This window comes from Centruroides sculpturatus, unplaced genomic scaffold, assembly GCF_000671375.1.
Source record: "Centruroides sculpturatus isolate CEXI.00-Female unplaced genomic scaffold, Cexi_2.0 scaffold1906, whole genome shotgun sequence".
NCBI classification, from domain to species: Eukaryota; Metazoa; Arthropoda; class Arachnida; order Scorpiones; family Buthidae; genus Centruroides; species Centruroides sculpturatus.
This window is the reverse complement of record NW_019386102.1, coordinates 69,047-96,982: the sequence shown is the minus strand read 5'-3', so window position 1 is coordinate 96,982 and position 27,936 is coordinate 69,047. Positions and strand designations below refer to the sequence as shown.

At 28.7% G+C, this 27,936-nt stretch overlaps 2 protein-coding genes across 2 annotated transcripts; both read right to left on the bottom strand.

The window, feature by feature from the left end:
* Positions 1-355: 355 nt before the first annotated feature.
* On the bottom strand, positions 356-12,593 carry LOC111613592 (RWD domain-containing protein 2B-like). The gene is made up of 2 exons (XM_023354946.1): positions 12,519-12,593; positions 356-7,562 (listed from the first exon to the last, which is right to left on the bottom strand). The coding sequence occupies exons 1-2, from the start codon at positions 12,591-12,593 to the stop codon at positions 6,885-6,887; spliced, it is 753 nt and encodes a 250-aa protein (XP_023210714.1). The 3' UTR covers positions 356-6,884.
* A 2,951-nt stretch (positions 12,594-15,544) lies between these two features.
* Positions 15,545-27,467, bottom strand: LOC111613593 (RWD domain-containing protein 2A-like). The gene is made up of 2 exons (XM_023354947.1): positions 27,189-27,467; positions 15,545-17,637 (listed from the first exon to the last, which is right to left on the bottom strand). Exons 1-2 carry the CDS (start codon positions 27,390-27,392, stop codon positions 16,960-16,962), a joined length of 882 nt encoding a protein of 293 aa, XP_023210715.1. The 5' UTR covers positions 27,393-27,467; the 3' UTR covers positions 15,545-16,959.
* Positions 27,468-27,936: the final 469 nt, after the last annotated feature.

The following is a 27,936-nucleotide window of genomic DNA, read 5'->3' as shown; positions in this document are numbered from 1 at the left end:
TTGCAATCTGGCAACATTGAAACAAGTTTCGAGAAGGACCACGTGTATCGACAGAAGGCTAATAGTTCATGAAAATAATAATTTTTGTGAACTATTAGAACTTAAGTATGTAAAAATTTATTACATTTCCTGTTGTACGAGGGTTTTACCCAATTCTCGAACCGTGTCAGAGTAAATCCGTGCTATAAAAGTACCGTGTTATACGGGGGATGGTACCAATTCTCGAACCATGTTAGAGTGAATCCGTGCTATAGAAGTGCCGTGTTATATGGGGGTTACCTGTACTTTAAAATCAAATACTGGTAAATGCATTTTAATAATGTTATACAATATTTTTATAAATACTTTAATTACTTTAACTTTGCTATGAATTCTGTAAATACAAATTAATTTATTTTAAAGCTTCAATGATATATTGGATATAAATAATTGTAATTTTGATATGAAATATCTTAGTATCAAGACATTTTTTACACAAATTTCAAAGCTAACAATTAACTCTACTATGATTTAACAAAAAAAAGAACTTGAATAATTAAAAAAATTTTTTTATAGTTATTATTCCATTAAATCAATATTTTCTTTGACTTTCTAAAGGATTTTCATCTTTTTCTTCTATGATTAATTAATTACATAAACATGAAAATTGTTAAATTTTACAAATTATTTTTCAGTAAAATTAAAAACAAGATATTGAAATAGTAATATTAAAACATGGCAAAGTATTAACTGAATAGAATCATAGAACCAATTATAGATATAAGGTCTTGACTTCAGCTATCATTCAGACCTGCTTCAGGACCAGATTTACACATAAACTAAAGAAGTTACAGCTTAAAACATCATGCTTTGGTAGAGAAGAAAGGCATCTTAGCTAAAGGTCCTTGACAATTCTAAATCCAGCTTTTCTTATCTTTAGTCTACATTACAGTTTTGATATGAAAAAAAAACAATAACAGTTACAATTGCTAACCACTTAACAAAGACAAGGATTAAGTCATACATAGGATAGACTAAGCTGTGATTTAGATTATTTCTGGTTTCTGTAATGATCCATACAAGTTTGTATTATACATCATTGAATGAAATTCTTATAGAAAAAAAAAATGATATGTAGTTACTGATTTGTTTATTACATACTCTAGAAAGTCAGTTGTGAAATTTGTCAACAGAATTTTGTTACATTTGTGTACATATATTTAAATTATTCTACATTAAAGCTAGTATATTAATCTACTAACATATTAAATTCTAACATGTAGATTTGAAGTGCATACTGCGTATATTGAATCTTGTGTGCATTATATAAAACAGAATATTATAAAAAAATAACTTTTTTCTCTAATCTAACTTCCCTAGTTAAAAAGATACCAACTGACATCATTTCACATAAATGACATTACAATACACAAATTAACATAAATTTATGAATATAAGCAATCATAAACCATGACATTTATTTCTTCAGTAGTTTATTTTTATGAATTTACAACATTAAAATTGTTATTTTTAAAGCACTGATAACAACAAAACTACAATCAACAAAACTTTCTGACTGATAATCCAGTTTAATTCCAAGTTCAAATCAATTGTGCCATGCTTTAAGAATTATCTTTACATTTCTTACATTTCTTTTCTACTGTTTTACCTGAAAAAGTTTAAGACTACAGAAACTATAACAAACTTGACATACAAATCTTACCACAATTTAACAATTACAAACTAATGATATTAATGTTTTACACTACATTGTAAAATCTCATTAATTGAGAAAAGGTTCCTCCAGATTAAGTCAGAGCTAAATCATACAATATAATCTGGATAAATCTTTCCCAAATGTGATATGCATAAATGCAATTTAGCTAATGAGACAATATAGAGAATATAGCACAAAAACATAACATAAAGAATAGTCAATTCTCAATTCAATAGACTTCAATTTAACAGATTTTGGAAACAATGGGCCAAAACTTAGTGCAACCCAAAACACGTGACATGTTTCAGCAAGAATTCGTTCCATCACTGTACACGTCCATCTTCCTCTTCATCCAATTCTCTCTTCTGTGAAAAGAAAGTGTGTATGAGGAGTCACAGTGAATCAAAATAACTATAGTGATTGTTTGACTTCTTTATAATCATGACAATACAGTATATCTAAATATCTCTTCACCATTCAAGATAAATCAGCATTTTAACACTTATTTTACATTCACTTTTATGTTTTAAATCACATAAACATAGTAATTTTATCATTTATATAATACTGTTTTATCTCGTGATTTTTGTATTTATCATCATTATTTAGTTGCCCTTAGAAACAACTTCAATCAACAATACAAACACCTCTCCCTTATTAGTCCATTGAATCAAAAATCAACTGTATGATTTATACATGACAAATACACAAAACAAGTTCCAAATTAAGCTCGATTTTGGCAAGCTCTAAACTGAAAAATCTTAAAATCCAAGAACTTCAGACACAATCTTACTGCATCATGAAACAAATTCCTTAAAGTCTTTAAAATTGGATAAGTCTCACAAGAAACTAACTCATATTTAATCAATAACTGATTAAACAAACATGAAATTTTTCTTCTTTCACACCTCAATTTATAAAAATTTTAATACTTAATGTAATATTTTTTAATTCATGACACATAGTAATAGCCTAATTATAATAACTATGTAGCAGCATTTAATGTGCATATAGAACATCCTTCATATTTACAGTTTATACTAATACATCATTTAATGAATGAGCAAATTTTCAGTATTCTATAAAATTCAGCATGTAAATTATAAGTTAATTTATTGCATATATCCATATAAAGTGAAGATAATTTGAAGAATTATAAAACTCATTTATAGGATAACTTTTTATAAACTTAGAAATTTATATTACATATTCTGTAATTATATAATTTCAACTTATACAAAATATCTTTTAATCAGAATTTTATGAGATTAATTAATTAAATCAGGAAATACAATGTACCAGTAGGCAAATATTATTTTACATTCACTCAATGAAATAAATAAAACTCATAAGCATCAAAACTAAACTAAGAAAAATTTTTATTCTTTCCATTATTATGGAATTTGTCATATTTCTACAAACTAACACTTTCTTAGAATAATTCATAAACAATTTGTAAACAAAGACACCTTCCTAGCAATCTGTATGATGATAATTATTGTTTATTTAGATACTTTGAAGTTAGAATGGCTTATAAGATATAGAAGTCTATCATATAGGATGATACAAGTTTATACCTTTGTAACTGCCAGATTTTTCATTTCTACTTATCTACTTTTTGAAGCTAACTTTGCTCCTTGTTGAATGAATACCTACAAAATGAACAGAGGCTAGAGAGTAATATTTAGCCACAGTACTATATGATTAATTGTGAAATCAGTATAGTATTTTCACACACTCACTTTCCCTATATATCTACATGGTAAGGATAGAATTTTTTCTTTATTCTAAAGCAATGATTCTCAACTATAGACTGGCAACAGTCCAGTTTTTCTGGTCTACAAAAGAAAAATTAAAACTCACCACAACTTTAATTATATTAATGAAATACCTATAAAGAGAGAATTTAAAGACACTTTTCAAATTAAACTTATTATAAAACTTTTAAAAAATCCAAGCATTTATTAATTACAATTTTATCAACCTATAGTAAATTAATTATATATTTGATTAATTTTCATCATAATTATGATCGAGAAGTATTGCTGTATAGAATACTATTAGTTATTAATCATAAAGATTGACAATTAATAATATTCTATATATTTAAATAAAAAATATTTTTTGAATTCATTGCTCTATATTTGTGATGACAAACTAATAATGCCAAATTTATAACAACAAAGAATTTATCTGCTGTCTTTCAATTTTTCAATCTCTTAGAAATACTCTAGAAAATTTAGTACAACACAGTTTCCAAATAACAAATAAACTCTTAGAAATAGTTTCTCTGAAGTCTAAGTGTGCACTTAATACATTATTTTCAACAATGCATCTATCATGTTAACCAAGGAACTCAAAACTACAATTTTAAATAATTTCTCACAATATTTTAACTTCTTAAAATTATGTTTGCAGCAAAAGAACAGTCAAGTAGATATGCACTATAGATTCCAAAGTAAATGGCAACAAAACAAAACTTGTTACAATATATAGTTCAACATAAAAAATAAATCAGTATCATATGAATATTTTGTGGTAACTCCAATATCATTTATCTCACTTTCTTCAGACATCAATTCATATTTTATCTGATAATTTAAGATCATTTTAAATTCTAGTATACCTTATATCTAAGGATTTCAATGTCCTAACATGATATCAATGTAACATCTTGATGTTTTACAATAATACTGATATTTTTAAATCTCAATATCTGATGATGAACTATACAAGTATATCTTTTGACCATTTAGTTTCTAGATATAACTGGATAATATAACATCCATTAATTTCAAGGATTTAAGTATTTCAGTAAAATTAGTATTTTATTACAAATCAAAATATTCTGCAAATTTCTGGAATGTTACAAGCAGTGATTTTTATTTAGTTATATGAATATCTTTTGAATTTTCAAGAAAATGGAAGTAGCTGCATGTTAAACTTAAAGTCACAATATTAAATCAATATAAACAAATCACTTTAACTTTATAAATTAAGACATCAATATGGTTTGAAATACATATAATTTTTATCAATTTTGTTTTAATTATTATTATACATATATTCATCATTCAATCCAATGAATAATTATTGATTATACAGTTATTGTTCAGTTAACATCAAATTTAAGGACTAAAATCCCTGTTGATTACTATTTATCCAATAGCTGCACAACTGGAGGATATGCAACTTTTATATTAACTCTATGTTGGAAAATATGTTCCATGTGAGACTTACAAACAATGCACATGTAAGAGTTATGCAGGATTTGCTAATGCATATGAGATCTATCAATAGTGTTAGTCTATATGTAACATGTACAGTACATTATTACACAAAGACTGGCATATTTAGCAGATCATGTATATCACTCAATCATATGTGCACATTCATTAATATTCATTCACGTAAACTTTAATAAACATTAACATACGAGTAGAGTCTAAAACAAAATGGCTATTAAAATACACCATCATTAACCATATATTTTATTAACCACACAATGACTACCTTATTCATATATTAATTATCATCATCTTATGATGTTATTTAATTCTCATCTTAATAAAGATTTACATTAACATTCATTCAAAAATTCAGATTGATATTATTTTAAATGATGTCAATTGATTATTCTGATGAATTCAAGTTAAGGATGGTAGACATAATTAGGAATGATTATGATACACTACTACATCACAATATCAGATTGTAAATCAGCATCTTAACTAACTAAATTTAAACTCTATCTACTTAGTTAAAATTATTCTGGAATATTTTCTTGCTAAATATTAATTTCAGAAAAAATTGGAAGGCTTTTTTCATATATCAAAGAAAGCGATAATTTTCATTTTTCTTGTTAATTTTATATGTACAAATCAATTTAATAAGTTTCTGTACATAATAAAAATTAGATATGAAAATATATTTAAAATTATTGCATGATGAAGTAATTTATTAAGTCTTTGTAGACATCATGGAATGATATACTCTCAAGTGATTATAAAATATGGAACAAAATTTAATCCATATATTACATACAGATTTAGTATATTCACAAAATCAATGTATTTAAATTGATTTTGTGTTAAGATTTAAACATATTATCAACTCTAACAAGTAATACAAACCTAAACAACTTCCTATCTCAATAATAAGATATAATATCAAGTGTTTCACAGTCTTTATTTACTTGAATTTAACTCAGAGACTCAAGTTGACACATTGTAGTTTCTAATGTTTGTTAAAAAAAAATAAGTAACAATAAAGATTATATAATGACAGTATCTTGGCAGTTTGCAGTAGGAACAAATTAGAAACTAAATTTTAAAATTAAGTAACAATATAAAATTACTTTAGGGCAGGAACTTATAAAAATTCACATCACCCTGGCATGAAGAAATGGTATCCTGGTTGCAGATCAAACTAATATAGAAACAATTAAATCTACATACCATATTCACTCAGAATGCATCATAAAAATGTTAAAAATTTAAACTGATTTTTAATTTTATTTTTGTATGATGATATTTTTAGTGTCTGATAACGGTGATCTGCCTGAAAATTAACTAAAAAAATATGAAAGTTATCACTAAAGAGAGATTTCAATTTTATTCTAGTGCTTTGTAAGATGAAAAGTTTGTTATTACTTTGTTTCTTTTATCGTAATATACAGGATGGTCTAAAAGTCAGTTAACCATTGTAAAATCTAAATTGCTGTCTTATTCAAACATTTTACTACAATTTTATAAATAGTAAAGACTATCAATTTGAATTTGTTCTAAACTCAATTGATGATTCACATTTGCAACTGTACTTGGAACATGCAAAATGGAATAAGGTTAACTGGCTTCTGAGTCACTGCGAATATAAATTACTTATTATATATTGGATTTCTCCAATGATAACTTTCATATTCCTAACTTTTTAATGAAACCCAAAGTAGAGTAAAAAATTACATTATAAAAGTTATCCTAGAAACTCAAGGAAACTATTTGACAAGGAATGAAAATATTAATATTTTTATTTAGTTACAAGGAAGCTTTAAAATTTCAATTCACTATTTAGCAAGAAAATAAGCTAGAATAGTTTCACTTAAAACTTCTGCAAAAAATCTATCATATATTTATAGTTTATATTTTGGAAAAAATAAATTTTAGAAGCAAATTCTAACTTTATTGTATATTTAAGAATGACCTGACAGTCGACCGTCTATACCGAAATAATCTCGAAAAACGTAACCACAGTGATGTTCTTCCAGGAAGTGAAAAAACTCTCCCATATCCATATGATACTCCCGACCTGGTCCCTTTCTCGGCTGAAAGCTTATTTCTTCAAAAGTACCAAATTTTCTTAAGTTATTCTTCGAATCAAGTTCCAGAATCTCCTTCTTCTTCAAAATAATTTTCTTCCAATTCATGTGCTTAATTTTGTGCCAAAAATAATTACAGTCTTTAGTTGGACCTTCGACGCATATGATACCCGGTTTTCCCGGTAAACAGAAACCCGTGAGTTGCAGTTGTTGACTTAATTCTAATATGGAACGACGTTTGCATTTATTATAGATGTGGTGACTATATATCCATAACCTACAAAAATATTCATCATCTTCACTATCTTCACTACTTGGTAGAGTATTACAAAATTTTGATTTTTCAGTAATATATTTACATGTATTGTCTAGTAACCACTGAATGAGAGATCCTATACACAATTCACCTTTAGGTTGCTCGCTTAAAAAATTACTTATGTCTTCATTTAACTGGTGTTGATTGTCTCTGGTCAAACAATTTGAACGAGCATAAATTTCCGGTTCGGATGATGGATAATCATGGGGTAAACTGCAACTAACTTCTAATTTTTCCTGAAATAATAGGTATAATTTCCTTTAATTTAAAAATGATCATATAAAAGTATAAATTAATAATACACAAAAATAGAAGAGAATCACATAATATATTACATAAAACCTCTTTAAGAAACAGACATTTCTTGTTTTACTAACATTTGCTACAAACTCTCAGATAAATGCATATAGCAAATGTGTCTGACAGATCCTTTGACTGTACAGTACAAGTAGGAAAATGTTTGTAATGGGAAGACCATATCTCATTTCAGAGGGTAAAGCTGTATGCTGTATTATAAGTTGTGTAATTCCATGCATTCAGTACACATGCATCAAAATTATGTATAACTTGCATCTTTATCAAAAGAAAAACAGAAAACATATATTCATAACTACAAAAATAAATTTATATTACTTTACTGTTTTGATAACAGTTGCACTAGAAGGCATAAAAAGCCACACAAGTTGTCTGTCTATGTTCTACTATATTACAGTGAAATTTTTCCTAAAAAGTGAGAAACAACTTTGCAGTCTATGCAGAAAATGTAGACGCTGAATCAAATAATGAAATTACTTATAAGACACAGTCCTCTTTGATTCAAGCAAATTTCATATATTAATGTATCATAGTACTATCCCCTCAGTAACTCATTATAAAGCCAATTGATACAACTCATGTCCAAAATTAAAGCAACACACATAAATGTACATGACAAAAACACAGAAATGAATGGCCCTCCATTACAATGAATCTTCCAAATGCCTTCTCTGAAATATAGTGGAACCTCGCTTAACGAGTACCTCTCATAATGAGTAATTCGCACAATGAGCAAAACAAATTGTAAAAAAATTACTTGCTTAACAAGCGACGTTTCGCATAACGAGTGACAAGAAGACGCACTGGTAACAGGTTAGAAAGAGTTATATTACTATTCTCTGGTGTTGTGGTAAAGATGTGTAGTGGTATATATCGTGTTTCCACGAAAATAAGACTAGCAGAGGTTTTGCTGAATTGCTAAATATAAGGCCTCCCCCCAAAAGTAACACTTAGCAAAGTTTTTTTACTCGTAATGGTCATTGACAGATGGTTGAAAGTGGCTGTTGGCTTTTTGAAAGTACAGCCACTGATTGGTCAGCAGACCATCACGCTACATGGCATGATTTGCATAAGAGTATGGCTTGGGAATCACAAATTTGCATAATGTTATGGCTGGTGTATGCTAATTGGTTGGCCAGGAATTACACCACATCACATTGCATAGTCCTACGGTTCAGTAAGCACTAATTGGTCATCGAGCCCAATGTCGACACTATAAAAAGGTTAAGTTGAAGCAAGAGTGGGAAGTCCACTCCAGCACGGGAACTTCATAAGTTCACTTCGGTTTTATTTAAGTTCAGTTCAACATGACTGGATATATGTCACTCTTGTCTAAGTTCGAGTTGGGAATTTTTTTGTTCAACAATAAATGTGAATTCTTCTTCATGGAAAAATAAGACATCCCCTAAAAATAAGACCTAGCGCATCTTTGAGAACAAAAATTAATATAAGACACTGTCTTATTTTTGGGGAAACATGGTATGTGGCAATTGATTACAATTATAATAGGCAAAAAAGTTTTTACTACATGAGTCCCCAATGTTGCTATATCAATAATTCATTACTTGCAAGGAGAATTTTTGTTATTATGTAGTTTTGTTGCATGTCTATATGGAAGTTACAATATTTAAAATGTTGAGTTATAATAAATAAAATGTTTAAAGTACATAACAAAATACTAATATTCTTTGTTAAAATTAGAAAAATACTCTGCATGATAATCCACTTCAATGCACATACGAAAAAACTTTTGAAAAAGTAAGATTTGAACTTGCAACAAAGAGTAAAGTACAGTAGTTAAACATATCATTCACTTGGCTATGCCACCATAAAAATATTATCCATACAACATGGTACATAAAGAACATGGCAAATTTTAAACCTATCTTCTTGTGAATGCTTGAGTTGCATTGAGTGACTTTATCGTGAATTACAAGGAGGATACTAATACAATATATATCAAACTCCACCAAGTTGGAGGGAGCCATTTCTGGGAGTCCCCTTGTGAACAACAAAAACTTCTTAATAATAAATAAATGTACTACAATATATTGGTCTTTTAATTTTGCTACTTATTTTCATTTTCTTAAATAATTAAAGATGTTTAACACAACAAATAAAGAAATGACCCTTAGAAATAAATCTTGTTTGTAAATCAAGAAGTACCTATAATGTTTATTATGTTATAAAATTCTGTGAAACTATGTTTAAAAAGTTATAGGAGATTAAATTCTATAAAATCAGCATTCTCTTTATTACATTTATTCCTTAAGTATGCCTTAAAGTGAATTTTGTTGTGTAGTGTATTGTATAGTGTATAAACCTTATATACAGTAAAACCTGCTGTGACCACCTATGTAAGATGACCACTCTGAGCTGGTCCCTTCATGGGTCACATCAGCAAGTTTCACTGTATTATTTAAATTAACTTCAAAAGCTTTAGACTAAATAGTCTGAAACTTCTGGAGATAAATCTAAAAAAATATTAAAGCAAATAAGTATTAATAGTATTTTAATAAAACTTTATTAAACTGAACTAAGTATAATTTACAGAATATGAAAGATAAGAGATATGAAAAAATTTCTATAAAGTTTATGTTCTAAGAAAAGATATTTGAATCAAATTTACATTTCATTAGCCACTTTTAACAATGATTTGTTTTCTATTTGATCCATAACTTGATTCATTATCATTAACTCCCAACATAAAATTGTTTGATGTTTTCTTTTTATTTGTTGGCATTAAATGTAATTAGAAGAAAATGAAATTTAACATAAAAATTGAAGTATCACACTAAACTTCAAACTTCAGCAAATATATCTTAAACAAAATGTGTCAATCTATTCAAGGCCACCTTCAATTAACATTCAAAACAAGAACATCAACACAAAATTTCAAAGACATACAACCAGTGTTCAAATACATTGAAAAATATAGCAAAAAAATAAAATAAAATGAGCAATTGTTTATTGTGACACTGTCACAATACCAGGCTACAATTTATTTAATTTAAAATATATGCTCCCCACCTTTTCAAATTAGTAGTGGCTTGCCCCTGTACAACATACTTTCCTGCTAGCAGCAGAGTCATGCTGGTCATCTACCTAACTCCTTTCAGGTGAAAATGTTTGAATTGAAGTAACATAACTTCTTGGGCAGATTAGAAGTTTGTATAGAGTTAATTAGAGCCTCCTGCCTCTAAGCTTTCTGTATCTGGTCTTGACTTTTATCTATCTAACTCCATTATCAAGATTAAGGAAGGACAGACAGACAGATGGATGACAGTGGCATTTACAGGTCTACAATTTTTTTCAAATTGCAACTGAAAAATATTGTGGGCGATTTTCATATTACACAAATATATTGCATGATATCAGGGGACCATTTCCTAAGATTATAAATTACAGAAATTTGGCTAGAAAGATATCACAATGGTGTATCCAATTTGGTTTCTTAAAATTATCTATCATTTTATAATGCTATATAAAAATATAAAAAATTTATTTTTAGCAAATCGCAATAATATTGGCAAGAGTTTATGCAATGATTTTTTCTTAAAACATAGATATGTAAATTCACTAGCAGAATGGCTAAACTTCTACAGTAATAATATTGAAGTTCCTTTAACATCTTATGTGATAAATTTGTTAACAGATAAATTATGTGGCTAGTAATCACATTATATAAATGGTTAACTGATACTCAGTTAGCTAATCTGTTTAATTGTACTATGTCATTGATGCTTTCATTTCCTGTTGATATTTTAGAAACAGTGATATCACATGACATAAAATACAGTAATGATTGATGTTAAAATACTATATATCTGTTATCTATGACAGAATCATGCTAGCATCATAGATGAGTAATGTTCTCAGCCATTAAACCAAGAGATTTATTTAAAAACAAAAAACAAAAAAATTATTTTCAACTATATTCATTTTCAGGTTCACAAACAAAGTTCTAAGTTATAGAAATTATAATGTTATACATTCTTGGAAACAAAGTCTGGCAGAAAGCATTACCCCATGATACTTTGAAAGTTCTGCTTATCAACAAAAATGTATGGAAGTCTAAATTTGATGTACAAAAGAAATGTAAGGATGTCAAAGTATTATGTGCAAAAGAGTGAGTTATCCAAAAGTTAGAACTGCCTTTATAAAAATTACAGTAAATTTATTATTATTATCATTTACATCAATATGTATAAGATTTTTTATAGTAAGCAAAATGTTTTTCATATAGTAAGAAAGTCTTAAAGATTTCACTTAACATAAATGGAAGCACTTGATTAGATTAAATTAATTTTTAAAAATGAATGTTTAATCATTTTGCAATGAAAATAATATCTGATTTTATCAGTGGCGTGCCGTCATTGGAAGCAGTGGATGCGGCACTTCCCTTGTATTTTCTAAAAAATAAATACATATTAATTTTAATTATATGAAAATAATCGCACAATATTTTATTATAACCGCATTATGTATCTTATTACAAATTTCTATACTATATGTGAAAAACAAAAAAAAATAAGGTTGCTATTGTATATTCGAATATTAGCGGCGGAATGGAAGCGCTGTATTGTCAGCACCCAAAAAGCCAGATTTGCGCATGCGCTTTACAGAGCACCAATATCACCTGGTTTAGATGGTGGAAGCCTAAACCAAAAAGCTTCTCATAACGAAGAATTGGATGTGGCTTATAATAAAATCAGTATAAGAACAATAAAATCTATATTATGGAATGATTTAATTATAAATTGGCAAAGTGATTGGAATAATTGTAACACTACTACTCAAGAATATATCAAAGACATTAATAAATTCCTTAAAAACAAATGGTACAAACCCACTAGCCATCTGACACAAATACTCACAAACCACGGTCGTTTTTTTTCGTATCTGTCCAGATTTAAAGGTGCAATAAATCCAAATTGCACTACCTGTGACATTATTGATGGGAGTAGTCATTACATATATGATTGTCCAATGTTAGAAGTAGAAAGATCAACATTAAAAACTCTATTATATTCCCACAAAATAAACTGGCCACCACCTACATTGGATATTGTATTTGATCATAAGGATACCCTTGATGCATTCTTACAACTTGTTGAAATGTACCATCTAAGAACCAACGTACCAGCCTATAGCGGTCACTGAAGCTATTATCTATGTCAATCATTAGGTATCATAACCAATATATAGGTCATTCTAAAAACACACTGGATAATATTTAAACGTTATTGCGGAACGATTAAACTGCTAGCTCAACTCAATTATCGTCTCTGTAGCACTTTGTAATCCAATTATTTCAGTAATCAAAGCTATGCAGAATATTAAACAGAAGTAACTGGATCAACTCTAGTGTTATTCAACCTGAGTTACAACTGATTTTGTTTTGTATAGAGTAACTATGGTTCAGTTAGAACTGTGTCTTTCATTGGATTCAAGAAGAGTCCACATTATTATACACTATAACAGTAGCGTACTTATAGGTATTTGCTACAGGATTACCATATTAATGACTGTAACGTTCTTGTAAGGAGTGGACTTTTCGTCATATCTTCAACTTTAGGTCACTCTGGCTGGATTGATCTCCGAACTAGTAACACTTAACTGATTTTTCAGTAAAATTTGTGAGCGTCCTCTTGTGGTGTTCCTTTCAACATTATATTATAAGTAATGCACTATTAAGTGAGACATTTACATACTGAGAGCACTTTGGAACATGCTCAACTACCAAACTTTGGATCTTATGAGCTATTGTCTTCAATTAAGCCACATATGGCTTAAACTGTGAACTCAAGAACTTACGAGATGATAAGTGACTCACAACGCTAAGATTTCACTTTTATGATGAGTAGTGTATCTATGGATGTGAGGACCCTTGTCTTACGGCAGCTAACTGGAAGCATAACTGGAATGTTATTCAGGAGAACATGTAGATGATGTCATCATGAGAATTACCATAGTGATGTGTAAATTGTATATAACATACACAACGTATAATTATAGATTGTATGTATAACGTGAGTAATTGACAAACATTGTAGGAAGATTCGATGTATGTTAATTAATGCAAGTTATTAATAATAATGATAAATGGATATGACTAACTTATATACATAGCTATGTATGAAAACTTGAGATGTAGTTAATTTTTATGTATCACATAATTCTGATTGTATAATATTGTTCTCATGTAATTGATACTTTATCATCTATAGTAATCTATGTAACATACGTGACATAATGTAGTTAATTTTTATGTATTTCATAATTCTGATTGTATAATATTGAGTTCATGTAATTGATATCTATCTCACTGGTATTAATTTATGTAACATATGTGATGTATTTGTGATATGCACTTGCATAGTCGAACTGTAAATTTATTATTCTTAATAATTGATCGTGTTAATTAATTGTTAAGTGTTAATTAATATGATTACAAATGATACTGTGTATCAATTGAGTGTGAGAGTATTGCCTTTGATGGCACATCATAAGTGTTGTCCTGCAATACAAGATGCTTCTGCAATAAGTTACTGCACGCGCGTGCAATTAACTATATACTATTGTACGCGTTTATTATTTAAAAATGTATATATATTATAATCATATATTATGTATTTAATTTTACTCATATTTTATGTAATCAAGGTTATACTCATATATTATGTAATTAATATTATATACTTGTATTCACCCGGTTATGCACAAGCGGCACCGGGATATGTCTTGTGACATATACAAAATAAATATCTGAATCTGAATCTGAATCTGGTGGAAGCCTAGGACCTTTGGATGCTACACATATACCGCATCCAATTCCATTCAGGACCGGTTCTGGGCTGTTAGCCACCTGCCCACTAGATATTTGGCCGCCCTTGCCCCATTATGTGAATTGCGAGTAGACTTTTATAACTTAACCCAACCGATAAGAATTTACTGGTATGTTTTTATGATAGTTCTGTATAGTTGACAGGAGTTAAAAAAAAATCCATTAAAATATTTGATATTTTTATTCCGCTTTCCGATTTTATATTACTCACGAATTTCAATGTTAAACTGGCGATATTACGATTTCGTATATCCCATCTTTAAGGGGATGTAGAAAAAAACATGTACAATTCTTGTATAATGTTAAAAAATTAACTGTTACTTTGGTAGCATCATTTACAACTAAATTTAATGAATGAGAGAGATGTACCAGGTACAGAAAAAGCTCTAGAATTTATATTTCTTAAATTTATGATTTATGTATCCGTTGTCACAAAAATTTGTCTTTCCACTTTTTTCCCAAGACTACAAATATTTGAGTACAAAGTAATTGGCTTCGACTTATTTCTACTTAAGAAGTAGTTAAATAATTAAGTGATTAGGGAAGTGGGGATACGAATAAAACCCTGCTGAAAGAGCCGGAATTTTACTTAAACAAAAGCTTAACCGAGTACAGTGTGGATTGATTTCTTCATAATATTAGATGTAATAAAGAGAGAAATTTTTCCAGTTCAATGAAAGTGACTAAAAGTTGTAAATTTTGGGAATTTCCGTGGACACCTGGTCTTAAAACAAATTAGTTAGAAAACAAATGACTTTTAAGTTTAATAAATTTAGATTTTTACAGCTATGGTGAAAAACATTTAAAATTTACAACAACCCTGTTGTGTCGTTTGAGGTATACTAGTGATGCGACAAAAGAGGCATTTGACATTAACTGGTATCGGCACCCTCGGGATTTGGCATGCATGCATACACCGCACACCTACCAAGATTGTCTCTGATTCCATCCAAGAGCCACTGGTAGGGAGCAATTTTAACTAAGTGGATTGTTTTAATATTTAAAAAGTAAAGNCTAACTAAATTTAAACTCTATCTACTTAGTTAAAATTATTCTGGAATATTTTCTTGCTAAATATTAATTTCAGAAAAAATTGGAAGGCTTTTTTCATATATCAAAGAAAGCGATAATTTTCATTTTTCTTGTTAATTTTATATGTACAAATCAATTTAATAAGTTTCTGTACATAATAAAAATTAGATATGAAAATATATTTAAAATTATTGCATGATGAAGTAATTTATTAAGTCTTTGTAGACATCATGGAATGATATACTCTCAAGTGATTATAAAATATGGAACAAAATTTAATCCATATATTACATACAGATTTAGTATATTCACAAAATCAATGTATTTAAATTGATTTTGTGTTAAGATTTAAACATATTATCAACTCTAACAAGTAATACAAACCTAAACAACTTCCTATCTCAATAATAAGATATAATATCAAGTGTTTCACAGTCTTTATTTACTTGAATTTAACTCAGAGACTCAAGTTGACACATTGTAGTTTCTAATGTTTGTTAAAAAAAAATAAGTAACAATAAAGATTATATAATGACAGTATCTTGGCAGTTTGCAGTAGGAACAAATTAGAAACTAAATTTTAAAATTAAGTAACAATATAAAATTACTTTAGGGCAGGAACTTATAAAAATTCACATCACCCTGGCATGAAGAAATGGTATCCTGGTTGCAGATCAAACTAATATAGAAACAATTAAATCTACATACCATATTCACTCAGAATGCATCATAAAAATGTTAAAAATTTAAACTGATTTTTAATTTTATTTTTGTATGATGATATTTTTAGTGTCTGATAACGGTGATCTGCCTGAAAATTAACTAAAAAAATATGAAAGTTATCACTAAAGAGAGATTTCAATTTTATTCTAGTGCTTTGTAAGATGAAAAGTTTGTTATTACTTTGTTTCTTTTATCGTAATATACAGGATGGTCTAAAAGTCAGTTAACCATTGTAAAATCTAAATTGCTGTCTTATTCAAACATTTTACTACAATTTTATAAATAGTAAAGACTATCAATTTGAATTTGTTCTAAACTCAATTGATGATTCACATTTGCAACTGTACTTGGAACATGCAAAATGGAATAAGGTTAACTGGCTTCTGAGTCACTGCGAATATAAATTACTTATTATATATTGGATTTCTCCAATGATAACTTTCATATTCCTAACTTTTTAATGAAACCCAAAGTAGAGTAAAAAATTACATTATAAAAGTTATCCTAGAAACTCAAGGAAACTATTTGACAAGGAATGAAAATATTAATATTTTTATTTAGTTACAAGGAAGCTTTAAAATTTCAATTCACTATTTAGCAAGAAAATAAGCTAGAATAGTTTCACTTAAAACTTCTGCAAAAAATCTATCATATATTTATAGTTTATATTTTGGAAAAAATAAATTTTAGAAGCAAATTCTAACTTTATTGTATATTTAAGAATGACCTGACAGTCGACCGTCTATACCGAAATAATCTCGAAAAACGTAACCACAGTGATGTTCTTCCAGGAAGTGAAAAAACTCTCCCATATCCATATGATACTCCCGACCTGGTCCCTTTCTCGGCTGAAAGCTTATTTCTTCAAAAGTACCAAATTTTCTTAAGTTATTCTTCGAATCAAGTTCCAGAATCTCCTTCTTCTTCAAAATAATTTTCTTCCAATTCATGTGCTTAATTTTGTGCCAAAAATAATTACAGTCTTTAGTTGGACCTTCGACGCATATGATACCCGGTTTTCCCGGTAAACAGAAACCCGTGAGTTGCAGTTGTTGACTTAATTCTAATATGGAACGACGTTTGCATTTATTATAGATGTGGTGACTATATATCCATAACCTACAAAAATATTCATCATCTTCACTATCTTCACTACTTGGTAGAGTATTACAAAATTTTGATTTTTCAGTAATATATTTACATGTATTGTCTAGTAACCACTGAATGAGAGATCCTATACACAATTCACCTTTAGGTTGCTCGCTTAAAAAATTACTTATGTCTTCATTTAACTGGTGTTGATTGTCTCTGGTCAAACAATTTGAACGAGCATAAATTTCCGGTTCGGATGATGGATAATCATGGGGTAAACTGCAACTAACTTCTAATTTTTCCTGAAATAATAGGTATAATTTCCTTTAATTTAAAAATGATCATATAAAAGTATAAATTAATAATACACAAAAATAGAAGAGAATCACATAATATATTACATAAAACCTCTTTAAGAAACAGACATTTCTTGTTTTACTAACATTTGCTACAAACTCTCAGATAAATGCATATAGCAAATGTGTCTGACAGATCCTTTGACTGTACAGTACAAGTAGGAAAATGTTTGTAATGGGAAGACCATATCTCATTTCAGAGGGTAAAGCTGTATGCTGTATTATAAGTTGTGTAATTCCATGCATTCAGTACACATGCATCAAAATTATGTATAACTTGCATCTTTATCAAAAGAAAAACAGAAAACATATATTCATAACTACAAAAATAAATTTATATTACTTTACTGTTTTGATAACAGTTGCACTAGAAGGCATAAAAAGCCACACAAGTTGTCTGTCTATGTTCTACTATATTACAGTGAAATTTTTCCTAAAAAGTGAGAAACAACTTTGCAGTCTATGCAGAAAATGTAGACGCTGAATCAAATAATGAAATTACTTATAAGACACAGTCCTCTTTGATTCAAGCAAATTTCATATATTAATGTATCATAGTACTATCCCCTCAGTAACTCATTATAAAGCCAATTGATACAACTCATGTCCAAAATTAAAGCAACACACATAAATGTACATGACAAAAACACAGAAATGAATGGCCCTCCATTACAATGAATCTTCCAAATGCCTTCTCTGAAATATAGTGGAACCTCGCTTAACGAGTACCTCTCATAATGAGTAATTCGCACAATGAGCAAAACAAATTGTAAAAAAATTACTTGCTTAACAAGCGACGTTTCGCATAACGAGTGACAAGAAGACGCACTGGTAACAGGTTAGAAAGAGTTATATTACTATTCTCTGGTGTTGTGGTAAAGATGTGTAGTGGTATATATCGTGTTTCCACGAAAATAAGACTAGCAGAGGTTTTGCTGAATTGCTAAATATAAGGCCTCCCCCCAAAAGTAACACTTAGCAAAGTTTTTTTACTCGTAATGGTCATTGACAGATGGTTGAAAGTGGCTGTTGGCTTTTTGAAAGTACAGCCACTGATTGGTCAGCAGACCATCACGCTACATGGCATGATTTGCATAAGAGTATGGCTTGGGAATCACAAATTTGCATAATGTTATGGCTGGTGTATGCTAATTGGTTGGCCAGGAATTACACCACATCACATTGCATAGTCCTACGGTTCAGTAAGCACTAATTGGTCATCGAGCCCAATGTCGACACTATAAAAAGGTTAAGTTGAAGCAAGAGTGGGAAGTCCACTCCAGCACGGGAACTTCATAAGTTCACTTCGGTTTTATTTAAGTTCAGTTCAACATGACTGGATATATGTCACTCTTGTCTAAGTTCGAGTTGGGAATTTTTTTGTTCAACAATAAATGTGAATTCTTCTTCATGGAAAAATAAGACATCCCCTAAAAATAAGACCTAGCGCATCTTTGAGAACAAAAATTAATATAAGACACTGTCTTATTTTTGGGGAAACATGGTATGTGGCAATTGATTACAATTATAATAGGCAAAAAAGTTTTTACTACATGAGTCCCCAATGTTGCTATATCAATAATTCATTACTTGCAAGGAGAATTTTTGTTATTATGTAGTTTTGTTGCATGTCTATATGGAAGTTACAATATTTAAAATGTTGAGTTATAATAAATAAAATGTTTAAAGTACATAACAAAATACTAATATTCTTTGTTAAAATTAGAAAAATACTCTGCATGATAATCCACTTCAATGCACATACGAAAAAACTTTTGAAAAAGTAAGATTTGAACTTGCAACAAAGAGTAAAGTACAGTAGTTAAACATATCATTCACTTGGCTATGCCACCATAAAAATATTATCCATACAACATGGTACATAAAGAACATGGCAAATTTTAAACCTATCTTCTTGTGAATGCTTGAGTTGCATTGAGTGACTTTATCGTGAATTACAAGGAGGATACTAATACAATATATATCAAACTCCACCAAGTTGGAGGGAGCCATTTCTGGGAGTCCCCTTGTGAACAACAAAAACTTCTTAATAATAAATAAATGTACTACAATATATTGGTCTTTTAATTTTGCTACTTATTTTCATTTTCTTAAATAATTAAAGATGTTTAACACAACAAATAAAGAAATGACCCTTAGAAATAAATCTTGTTTGTAAATCAAGAAGTACCTATAATGTTTATTATGTTATAAAATTCTGTGAAACTATGTTTAAAAAGTTATAGGAGATTAAATTCTATAAAATCAGCATTCTCTTTATTACATTTATTCCTTAAGTATGCCTTAAAGTGAATTTTGTTGTGTAGTGTATTGTATAGTGTATAAACCTTATATACAGTAAAACCTGCTGTGACCACCTATGTAAGATGACCACTCTGAGCTGGTCCCTTCATGGGTCACATCAGCAAGTTTCACTGTATTATTTAAATTAACTTCAAAAGCTTTAGACTAAATAGTCTGAAACTTCTGGAGATAAATCTAAAAAAATATTAAAGCAAATAAGTATTAATAGTATTTTAATAAAACTTTATTAAACTGAACTAAGTATAATTTACAGAATATGAAAGATAAGAGATATGAAAAAATTTCTATAAAGTTTATGTTCTAAGAAAAGATATTTGAATCAAATTTACATTTCATTAGCCACTTTTAACAATGATTTGTTTTCTATTTGATCCATAACTTGATTCATTATCATTAACTCCCAACATAAAATTGTTTGATGTTTTCTTTTTATTTGTTGGCATTAAATGTAATTAGAAGAAAATGAAATTTAACATAAAAATTGAAGTATCACACTAAACTTCAAACTTCAGCAAATATATCTTAAACAAAATGTGTCAATCTATTCAAGGCCACCTTCAATTAACATTCAAAACAAGAACATCAACACAAAATTTCAAAGACATACAACCAGTGTTCAAATACATTGAAAAATATAGCAAAAAAATAAAATAAAATGAGCAATTGTTTATTGTGACACTGTCACAATACCAGGCTACAATTTATTTAATTTAAAATATATGCTCCCCACCTTTTCAAATTAGTAGTGGCTTGCCCCTGTACAACATACTTTCCTGCTAGCAGCAGAGTCATGCTGGTCATCTACCTAACTCCTTTCAGGTGAAAATGTTTGAATTGAAGTAACATAACTTCTTGGGCAGATTAGAAGTTTGTATAGAGTTAATTAGAGCCTCCTGCCTCTAAGCTTTCTGTATCTGGTCTTGACTTTTATCTATCTAACTCCATTATCAAGATTAAGGAAGGACAGACAGACAGATGGATGACAGTGGCATTTACAGGTCTACAATTTTTTTCAAATTGCAACTGAAAAATATTGTGGGCGATTTTCATATTACACAAATATATTGCATGATATCAGGGGACCATTTCCTAAGATTATAAATTACAGAAATTTGGCTAGAAAGATATCACAATGGTGTATCCAATTTGGTTTCTTAAAATTATCTATCATTTTATAATGCTATATAAAAATATAAAAAATTTATTTTTAGCAAATCGCAATAATATTGGCAAGAGTTTATGCAATGATTTTTTCTTAAAACATAGATATGTAAATTCACTAGCAGAATGGCTAAACTTCTACAGTAATAATATTGAAGTTCCTTTAACATCTTATGTGATAAATTTGTTAACAGATAAATTATGTGGCTAGTAATCACATTATATAAATGGTTAACTGATACTCAGTTAGCTAATCTGTTTAATTGTACTATGTCATTGATGCTTTCATTTCCTGTTGATATTTTAGAAACAGTGATATCACATGACATAAAATACAGTAATGATTGATGTTAAAATACTATATATCTGTTATCTATGACAGAATCATGCTAGCATCATAGATGAGTAATGTTCTCAGCCATTAAACCAAGAGATTTATTTAAAAACAAAAAACAAAAAAATTATTTTCAACTATATTCATTTTCAGGTTCACAAACAAAGTTCTAAGTTATAGAAATTATAATGTTATACATTCTTGGAAACAAAGTCTGGCAGAAAGCATTACCCCATGATACTTTGAAAGTTCTGCTTATCAACAAAAATGTATGGAAGTCTAAATTTGATGTACAAAAGAAATGTAAGGATGTCAAAGTATTATGTGCAAAAGAGTGAGTTATCCAAAAGTTAGAACTGCCTTTATAAAAATTACAGTAAATTTATTATTATTATCATTTACATCAATATGTATAAGATTTTTTATAGTAAGCAAAATGTTTTTCATATAGTAAGAAAGTCTTAAAGATTTCACTTAACATAAATGGAAGCACTTGATTAGATTAAATTAATTTTTAAAAATGAATGTTTAATCATTTTGCAATGAAAATAATATCTGATTTTATCAGTGGCGTGCCGTCATTGGAAGCAGTGGATGCGGCACTTCCCTTGTATTTTCTAAAAAATAAATACATATTAATTTTAATTATATGAAAATAATCGCACAATATTTTATTATAACCGCATTATGTATCTTATTACAAATTTCTATACTATATGTGAAAAACAAAAAAAAATAAGGTTGCTATTGTATATTCGAATATTAGCGGCGGAATGGAAGCGCTGTATTGTCAGCACCCAAAAAGCCAGATTTGCGCATGCGCTTTACAGAGCACCAATATCACCTGGTTTAGATGGTGGAAGCCTAAACCAAAAAGCTTCTCATAACGAAGAATTGGATGTGGCTTATAATAAAATCAGTATAAGAACAATAAAATCTATATTATGGAATGATTTAATTATAAATTGGCAAAGTGATTGGAATAATTGTAACACTACTACTCAAGAATATATCAAAGACATTAATAAATTCCTTAAAAACAAATGGTACAAACCCACTAGCCATCTGACACAAATACTCACAAACCACGGTCGTTTTTTTTCGTATCTGTCCAGATTTAAAGGTGCAATAAATCCAAATTGCACTACCTGTGACATTATTGATGGGAGTAGTCATTACATATATGATTGTCCAATGTTAGAAGTAGAAAGATCAACATTAAAAACTCTATTATATTCCCACAAAATAAACTGGCCACCACCTACATTGGATATTGTATTTGATCATAAGGATACCCTTGATGCATTCTTACAACTTGTTGAAATGTACCATCTAAGAACCAACGTACCAGCCTATAGCGGTCACTGAAGCTATTATCTATGTCAATCATTAGGTATCATAACCAATATATAGGTCATTCTAAAAACACANCATCGATTCTTTCGTAAAATTGAAGCAATTTGGAAATCAAAATAGAATAGAATTTAACATTAGTACACAATATAAAGTAAATATTGAAAATTATAACAAGGTAGTTACGGCTAATAGATATATTATATTTTAATTAGTAGATGTTATTGAAGCAAGAGTTGGCATTTAGAGGGCATAGAGAATCTATTAAATCTAATATAACAGAGTTAATTATATTGAACTTGCTTATTTATTAAGTGCGTTAGATAATCTATTAATTAAAAATACATTTAGAGAAGTCTACGGTTTTTACTGGCTTATCTAACAAACGAATACGAATGGGACCCTAGACCATCGCTGACTGATTGCCCCTGGAAGTGGCTTCTTACAGAAACACAGCTTCCCTATCATCAAATGTCATGGCACGCCACTGGATTTTATGTAATGTTTCACAAAGATAAATAATCTGTTATTCCTTTTACTGCACAGAAGAAAAAAAACACTTTCTGAAACAAAAAGTTTTATCTGATGTTTTAAGCTAGGGTTGCACAACTTACAGGTTGATTCAAGTTGTATTAGATTAAACTGTTTTGAATGAACTGCAGTATTATAACTAAAATATATTGACATGAACATTAATCAAACATTCAAAAGCAAATCGACAATGTCAAATTGTCAAACTCATGTATATTCAGAGCCATTGAGGGGAAAGCTGGGAATTTTTCTCAGCCCAAAGAAAACTTAGGAGCTCATACTGATTCCTACCCCTATAAAATTAACATTATCTTTAATAACAGAAAATAAGATCTTTAAGATAAGCGCATTCTACATATTTTATTTTTTCAAAAACGAAAGGTCAAAGGGCTCCATACAAGCTTCCATTGGTCTGTATATACAGTATATAAATTTAAATTAAAACAACATTAATGTATTTATGAAGATCTGAATAAATCTATTAACATAAACATGATTTTTTTTATCAAAATCAGGCAACAAGTCACATTGAAATGTTTAGTAGGTTGCATCATATGGTCTTCCAATTGTATGTTGTGCAACTGTTTTAATTAAGCTGTTTATTTATTGAGATGCCCACTATGTTTTATGGACTTTCATTTTCAAACATTTTTGAACCTGGATGATAGATACAGTACAAAGGCACTCAAAAGTGTTAATAAATAAATTTTTGTTCCAGAAAGCAGCATTTGTATATATATATATATACATATATATTTTGAAGATAAAAAGTAATTATGCCATCAATTCATGTGTTATACAAGATCTTCCAAAAAGAATACTACCATTTTAAATAATTGTAATTATGTTAATTATTACCTGAAAATGATTTAATATATTTCAAAACATAGAAAAATTCACCAAGTTCCATCAACAATGTGTATTCAAACAGTTTTAAATTGTGTGCTTCCTCAGCAATGGATCAATGGCATGAGCAAAATGACATTGCTCTGCTGCCACCCAGATCCCTGGACCTGACACCTGAAATTTCTTCTAGTGGGGCTATGTAAAATACATAGTCTATATGCCACCATTGCCTAGGAATCTGCAGGAACTGCAGAATCAGATTATAACTGCTTTGGGAGAAGTAACAACAAATATGTTGCAGTAAGTTTAGAAAAAAATTGACTATCGGCTGGGTGTGTGTCGTGTGACACAAGGAACACATATTGAGGGATTGTAATGAATGAGTACAAAACTTCAAGAGTGTTTCTGTTTTGAAATATATTAAATCATTTTCAAGTAACAATTAACATAATTAAAATAATTTAAATGATAGCATTCTTTTTGGACTATCCTGTATTGCATATACCATATTTGTCATGATATAAATATGAAACTAGATATTGATTTTTTTATTAAATTTCTTCATTAAAAGTAACTTGTAAGTCAAAAATTTTAAAATTATATAACTTATTCATGACACGTGATTAATAATTACAGAGAGTAAATTTTATAAACAGGTAACTTTATTTAAAAGAATGATAATCTTTATTATTTTCAAATATTCATTTAATATTAAATTAAAAAAAACCATTAATAGATCAAGTAACAGATATTCTTTATGACAATTCTTTTTTAACTATTTTCATTGTAAATACAAATTTCCTCCAATAAAATCAATATCAACAAATGCTCCTTGTGTGATGTGTTACTGAAAGAATTAAAAGCCCATAGCTTTTAATTCTTTAAAATCAACAGCATAAAAACTATTTTAATTTATTTGCAATTATAAATTACTTGCTTATAATGTTCACTTCTTTGACTGCTTCAAAAATCTGCACTTTCAATAATACTAATGATTTCACAGAGATACCTTTAAATGCAGTACATTTTTAATTATACTTTAATGTTTTTGGTCATTTTTAACAACCTTCTTCAAAGAAGAGAAATACATTCTAAATATAGAACTTGTCTGTCAGTATAGAACCTATTACCTCAATTTGAAAATTAACACATTAGAACATAATTTCACAAATTCAAATGTATATATCAAATGTCTGTTGTATTTTATATGAATAATAAACATTCAGCAGGCAGGTTGGAATTTGTGAAATTATGTTCTAATGCATTAATTTTCAAATTGAGTTAATAAGTTCTACACTGACAGTCAAGTTCTATATTTAGAATTTATTTCTCTTCTTTGAAGAAGGTTGTTAAAAAGACTGAAACATTAAAGTATAATTAAAAAATATATACTGCATTTAAAAGTATCAGTGCGAAATTATTAGTATTTAACTTCTTTTTTAAAATATAAATTATCTTTCTGGAAACATTAGCTTTTTCTGCTCTGCAAACACTAAGAAGGCTTTTTCTCACGACCAGTATGGATTCAACTAGATTCACAAAGAGAGAAGCTGGATGATTCGGAACAAGGTCTGACATATCTAGATCAATTCACCCAAAGAAATTTCTGAGCTGATCTGAACTCAAGACAAATTCTTCTGGAGTGTAGGATAAATCCTTTATTACCTCAGCAATCTGATCATTCTGTTAATTTGATTGTTGTTAACCTTAGTTTTGAAATAAAATTTTAAATCATGACTAATGACATATTATAGCAAATCTGAAAAATGTGTAAAAAACTGTTTTACACATAAGTGATCTCATTTGGGTGAAATCTAAGAGCCAACATGTAAAGATTATTGTCTTTGTAAGATCTGATGAGATTTGCATTTTTAAAACATGAAAATTTTGTTAGGTTTATCAGCAAATTTGTCCGTTCTGTAACTAGCCTAAAATATAGATCTGTCTAATATTCATGATGTATTCTCATGAGTTAATCACTCAATTGTATTATATAATAAAAACGTTGTGAATAGTCCTTCTGTCTTCTTTATGGTTGTAGTAATTTTCTATTCTTCTGTCTCTGCCATATTTGTTGGGTTTGCTGGTTCAATTACCTTTTGTTGATTTTTATTTTCATTTGGAATTATTTTTGGGCACATTTTTCATTATGATTATGGATGATCTTATACATGTTTTGATTTTAATTTAGATTCACACAGTTAGTTTAATCAGCACTTCGAATACAATAATACTGCAACATATTTTTAAAGTTTATACCACTAGTTTTACTGCTTGTTTCCAATTGGTTAACTCAAAAACATCTGCTGTTAGCTAACAACCACATGTTAACTAATAGCAGATGTTTTTATGTTAACTGATGAAAAATGTGCCCAAAAAATAATTCCAAATGAAAATAAAAATCAAGAAAAGATAATTGAACCAGTATACCCAACAAATATGGCAGAGACAGAAGAATAGAAAATTACTACAACCATAAAAACAAAAAGACTATTCACAAGGTTTTTACTTGACTTGTTTAGTATTGTTGTGTTACTGTCCTAGTGATAATTTAGAATCCTATTAACAAGGTATATAAAATAATTTGTAATAATTGTACTATTAATGTATACCATAATGTTGGCAATTATTGTCACCATATTCTGTTTCATTTATGTCATCCAATTGATAAGGGCCAATAAGACTGAAATGCATTTTGGTTAAGTTAATTAAATAGGCTGGGTATGTAATAAGCCTGTTCATTAGTCATAGTGGTCATAGTAACTAAGTAGTAACTAGTAACTATATGCTTTAAATTTATGCTTATATTCTTCAAAGCTCAGGTTCAAAATGTGGCATATTGTTACAAAAATGTCAAAACCTATGCCTGAATTTATGTAATTATGTATAATCACAATATATAAATTATTAATTGCTTAATGGAATTATATAATATGTTACAACGTACCTCTCCTATATTAAGATGAAGAGTAAAGTCCATTCTCGGTGGTAGAATGTCAGTTTTTCCATCGATAAACGATTTGATTTCATCGATTACAGACAGATCGTCTAATTTAAATTCATCTCTGCTCGGATACATGCTGATTAACATGTCTACTTCGGTCAATTGTAACGCCAACAAGTCTATCAGACTGCAATCAGTTTCCGACATGGTTAACGATAAATCTTAGCACATGTCCTCAACATGTGACAAAAACAAATAACGACGATGGCGGCCATCTAACATCGTCTAGCGGAGGAAATTTATTGTAAAAATTTATAAATTTTATATTAAATAATTTATATAAATATTAATACATGTTCATATTTTATTTATATACAGTTATATATATAATATATATAAATATGTACATTTATATGTGTAATATATATATATGTTACCGCTAAAGCTCGAAATCCGTTAATGTGCGCATTACCTAGCTAATCTGCGGATTAACTAGGGTGATCCGTTAAAGTTGCTAAAATTGTTCCATTTCTCAAATTACCTAGGTAATGTTCAGATTATCCAGGTAATCTGCACATTACCTACAAGGCACTCGGTAAAGTGAAAATAAGATCTTTGCTGGAACAACAGCAACGTTTCTGTACGCTTAAATTAGCATAATGTTATTTATTTAATTTTCAATATCTAAAGAATCAAGTTAATACAATCAACAAATTAGTTGATTGAATCAATCATCAATCAATTAAAAAAA

What these genes read in the sequence shown, in the direction of transcription:
- LOC111613592 (XM_023354946.1), bottom strand. Translation starts at nt 12,593, where the DNA reads ATGTCACAGGTAGTGCAATTTGGATTTATTGCACCTTTAAATCTGGAC. An exon ending in AAAAAAAACGACCGTGGTTT is followed by an intron (nt 7,563 to 12,518) that starts GTGAGTATTTGT and finishes CTATTATTTCAG; the next exon opens with GAAAAATTAGAAGTTAGTTG.
- LOC111613593 (XM_023354947.1), bottom strand. Translation starts at nt 27,392, where the DNA reads ATGTCGGAAACTGATTGCAGTCTGATAGACTTGTTGGCGTTACAATTG. An exon ending in TTCATCTTAATATAGGAGAG is followed by an intron (nt 17,638 to 27,188) that starts GTACGTTGTAAC and finishes CTATTATTTCAG; the next exon opens with GAAAAATTAGAAGTTAGTTG.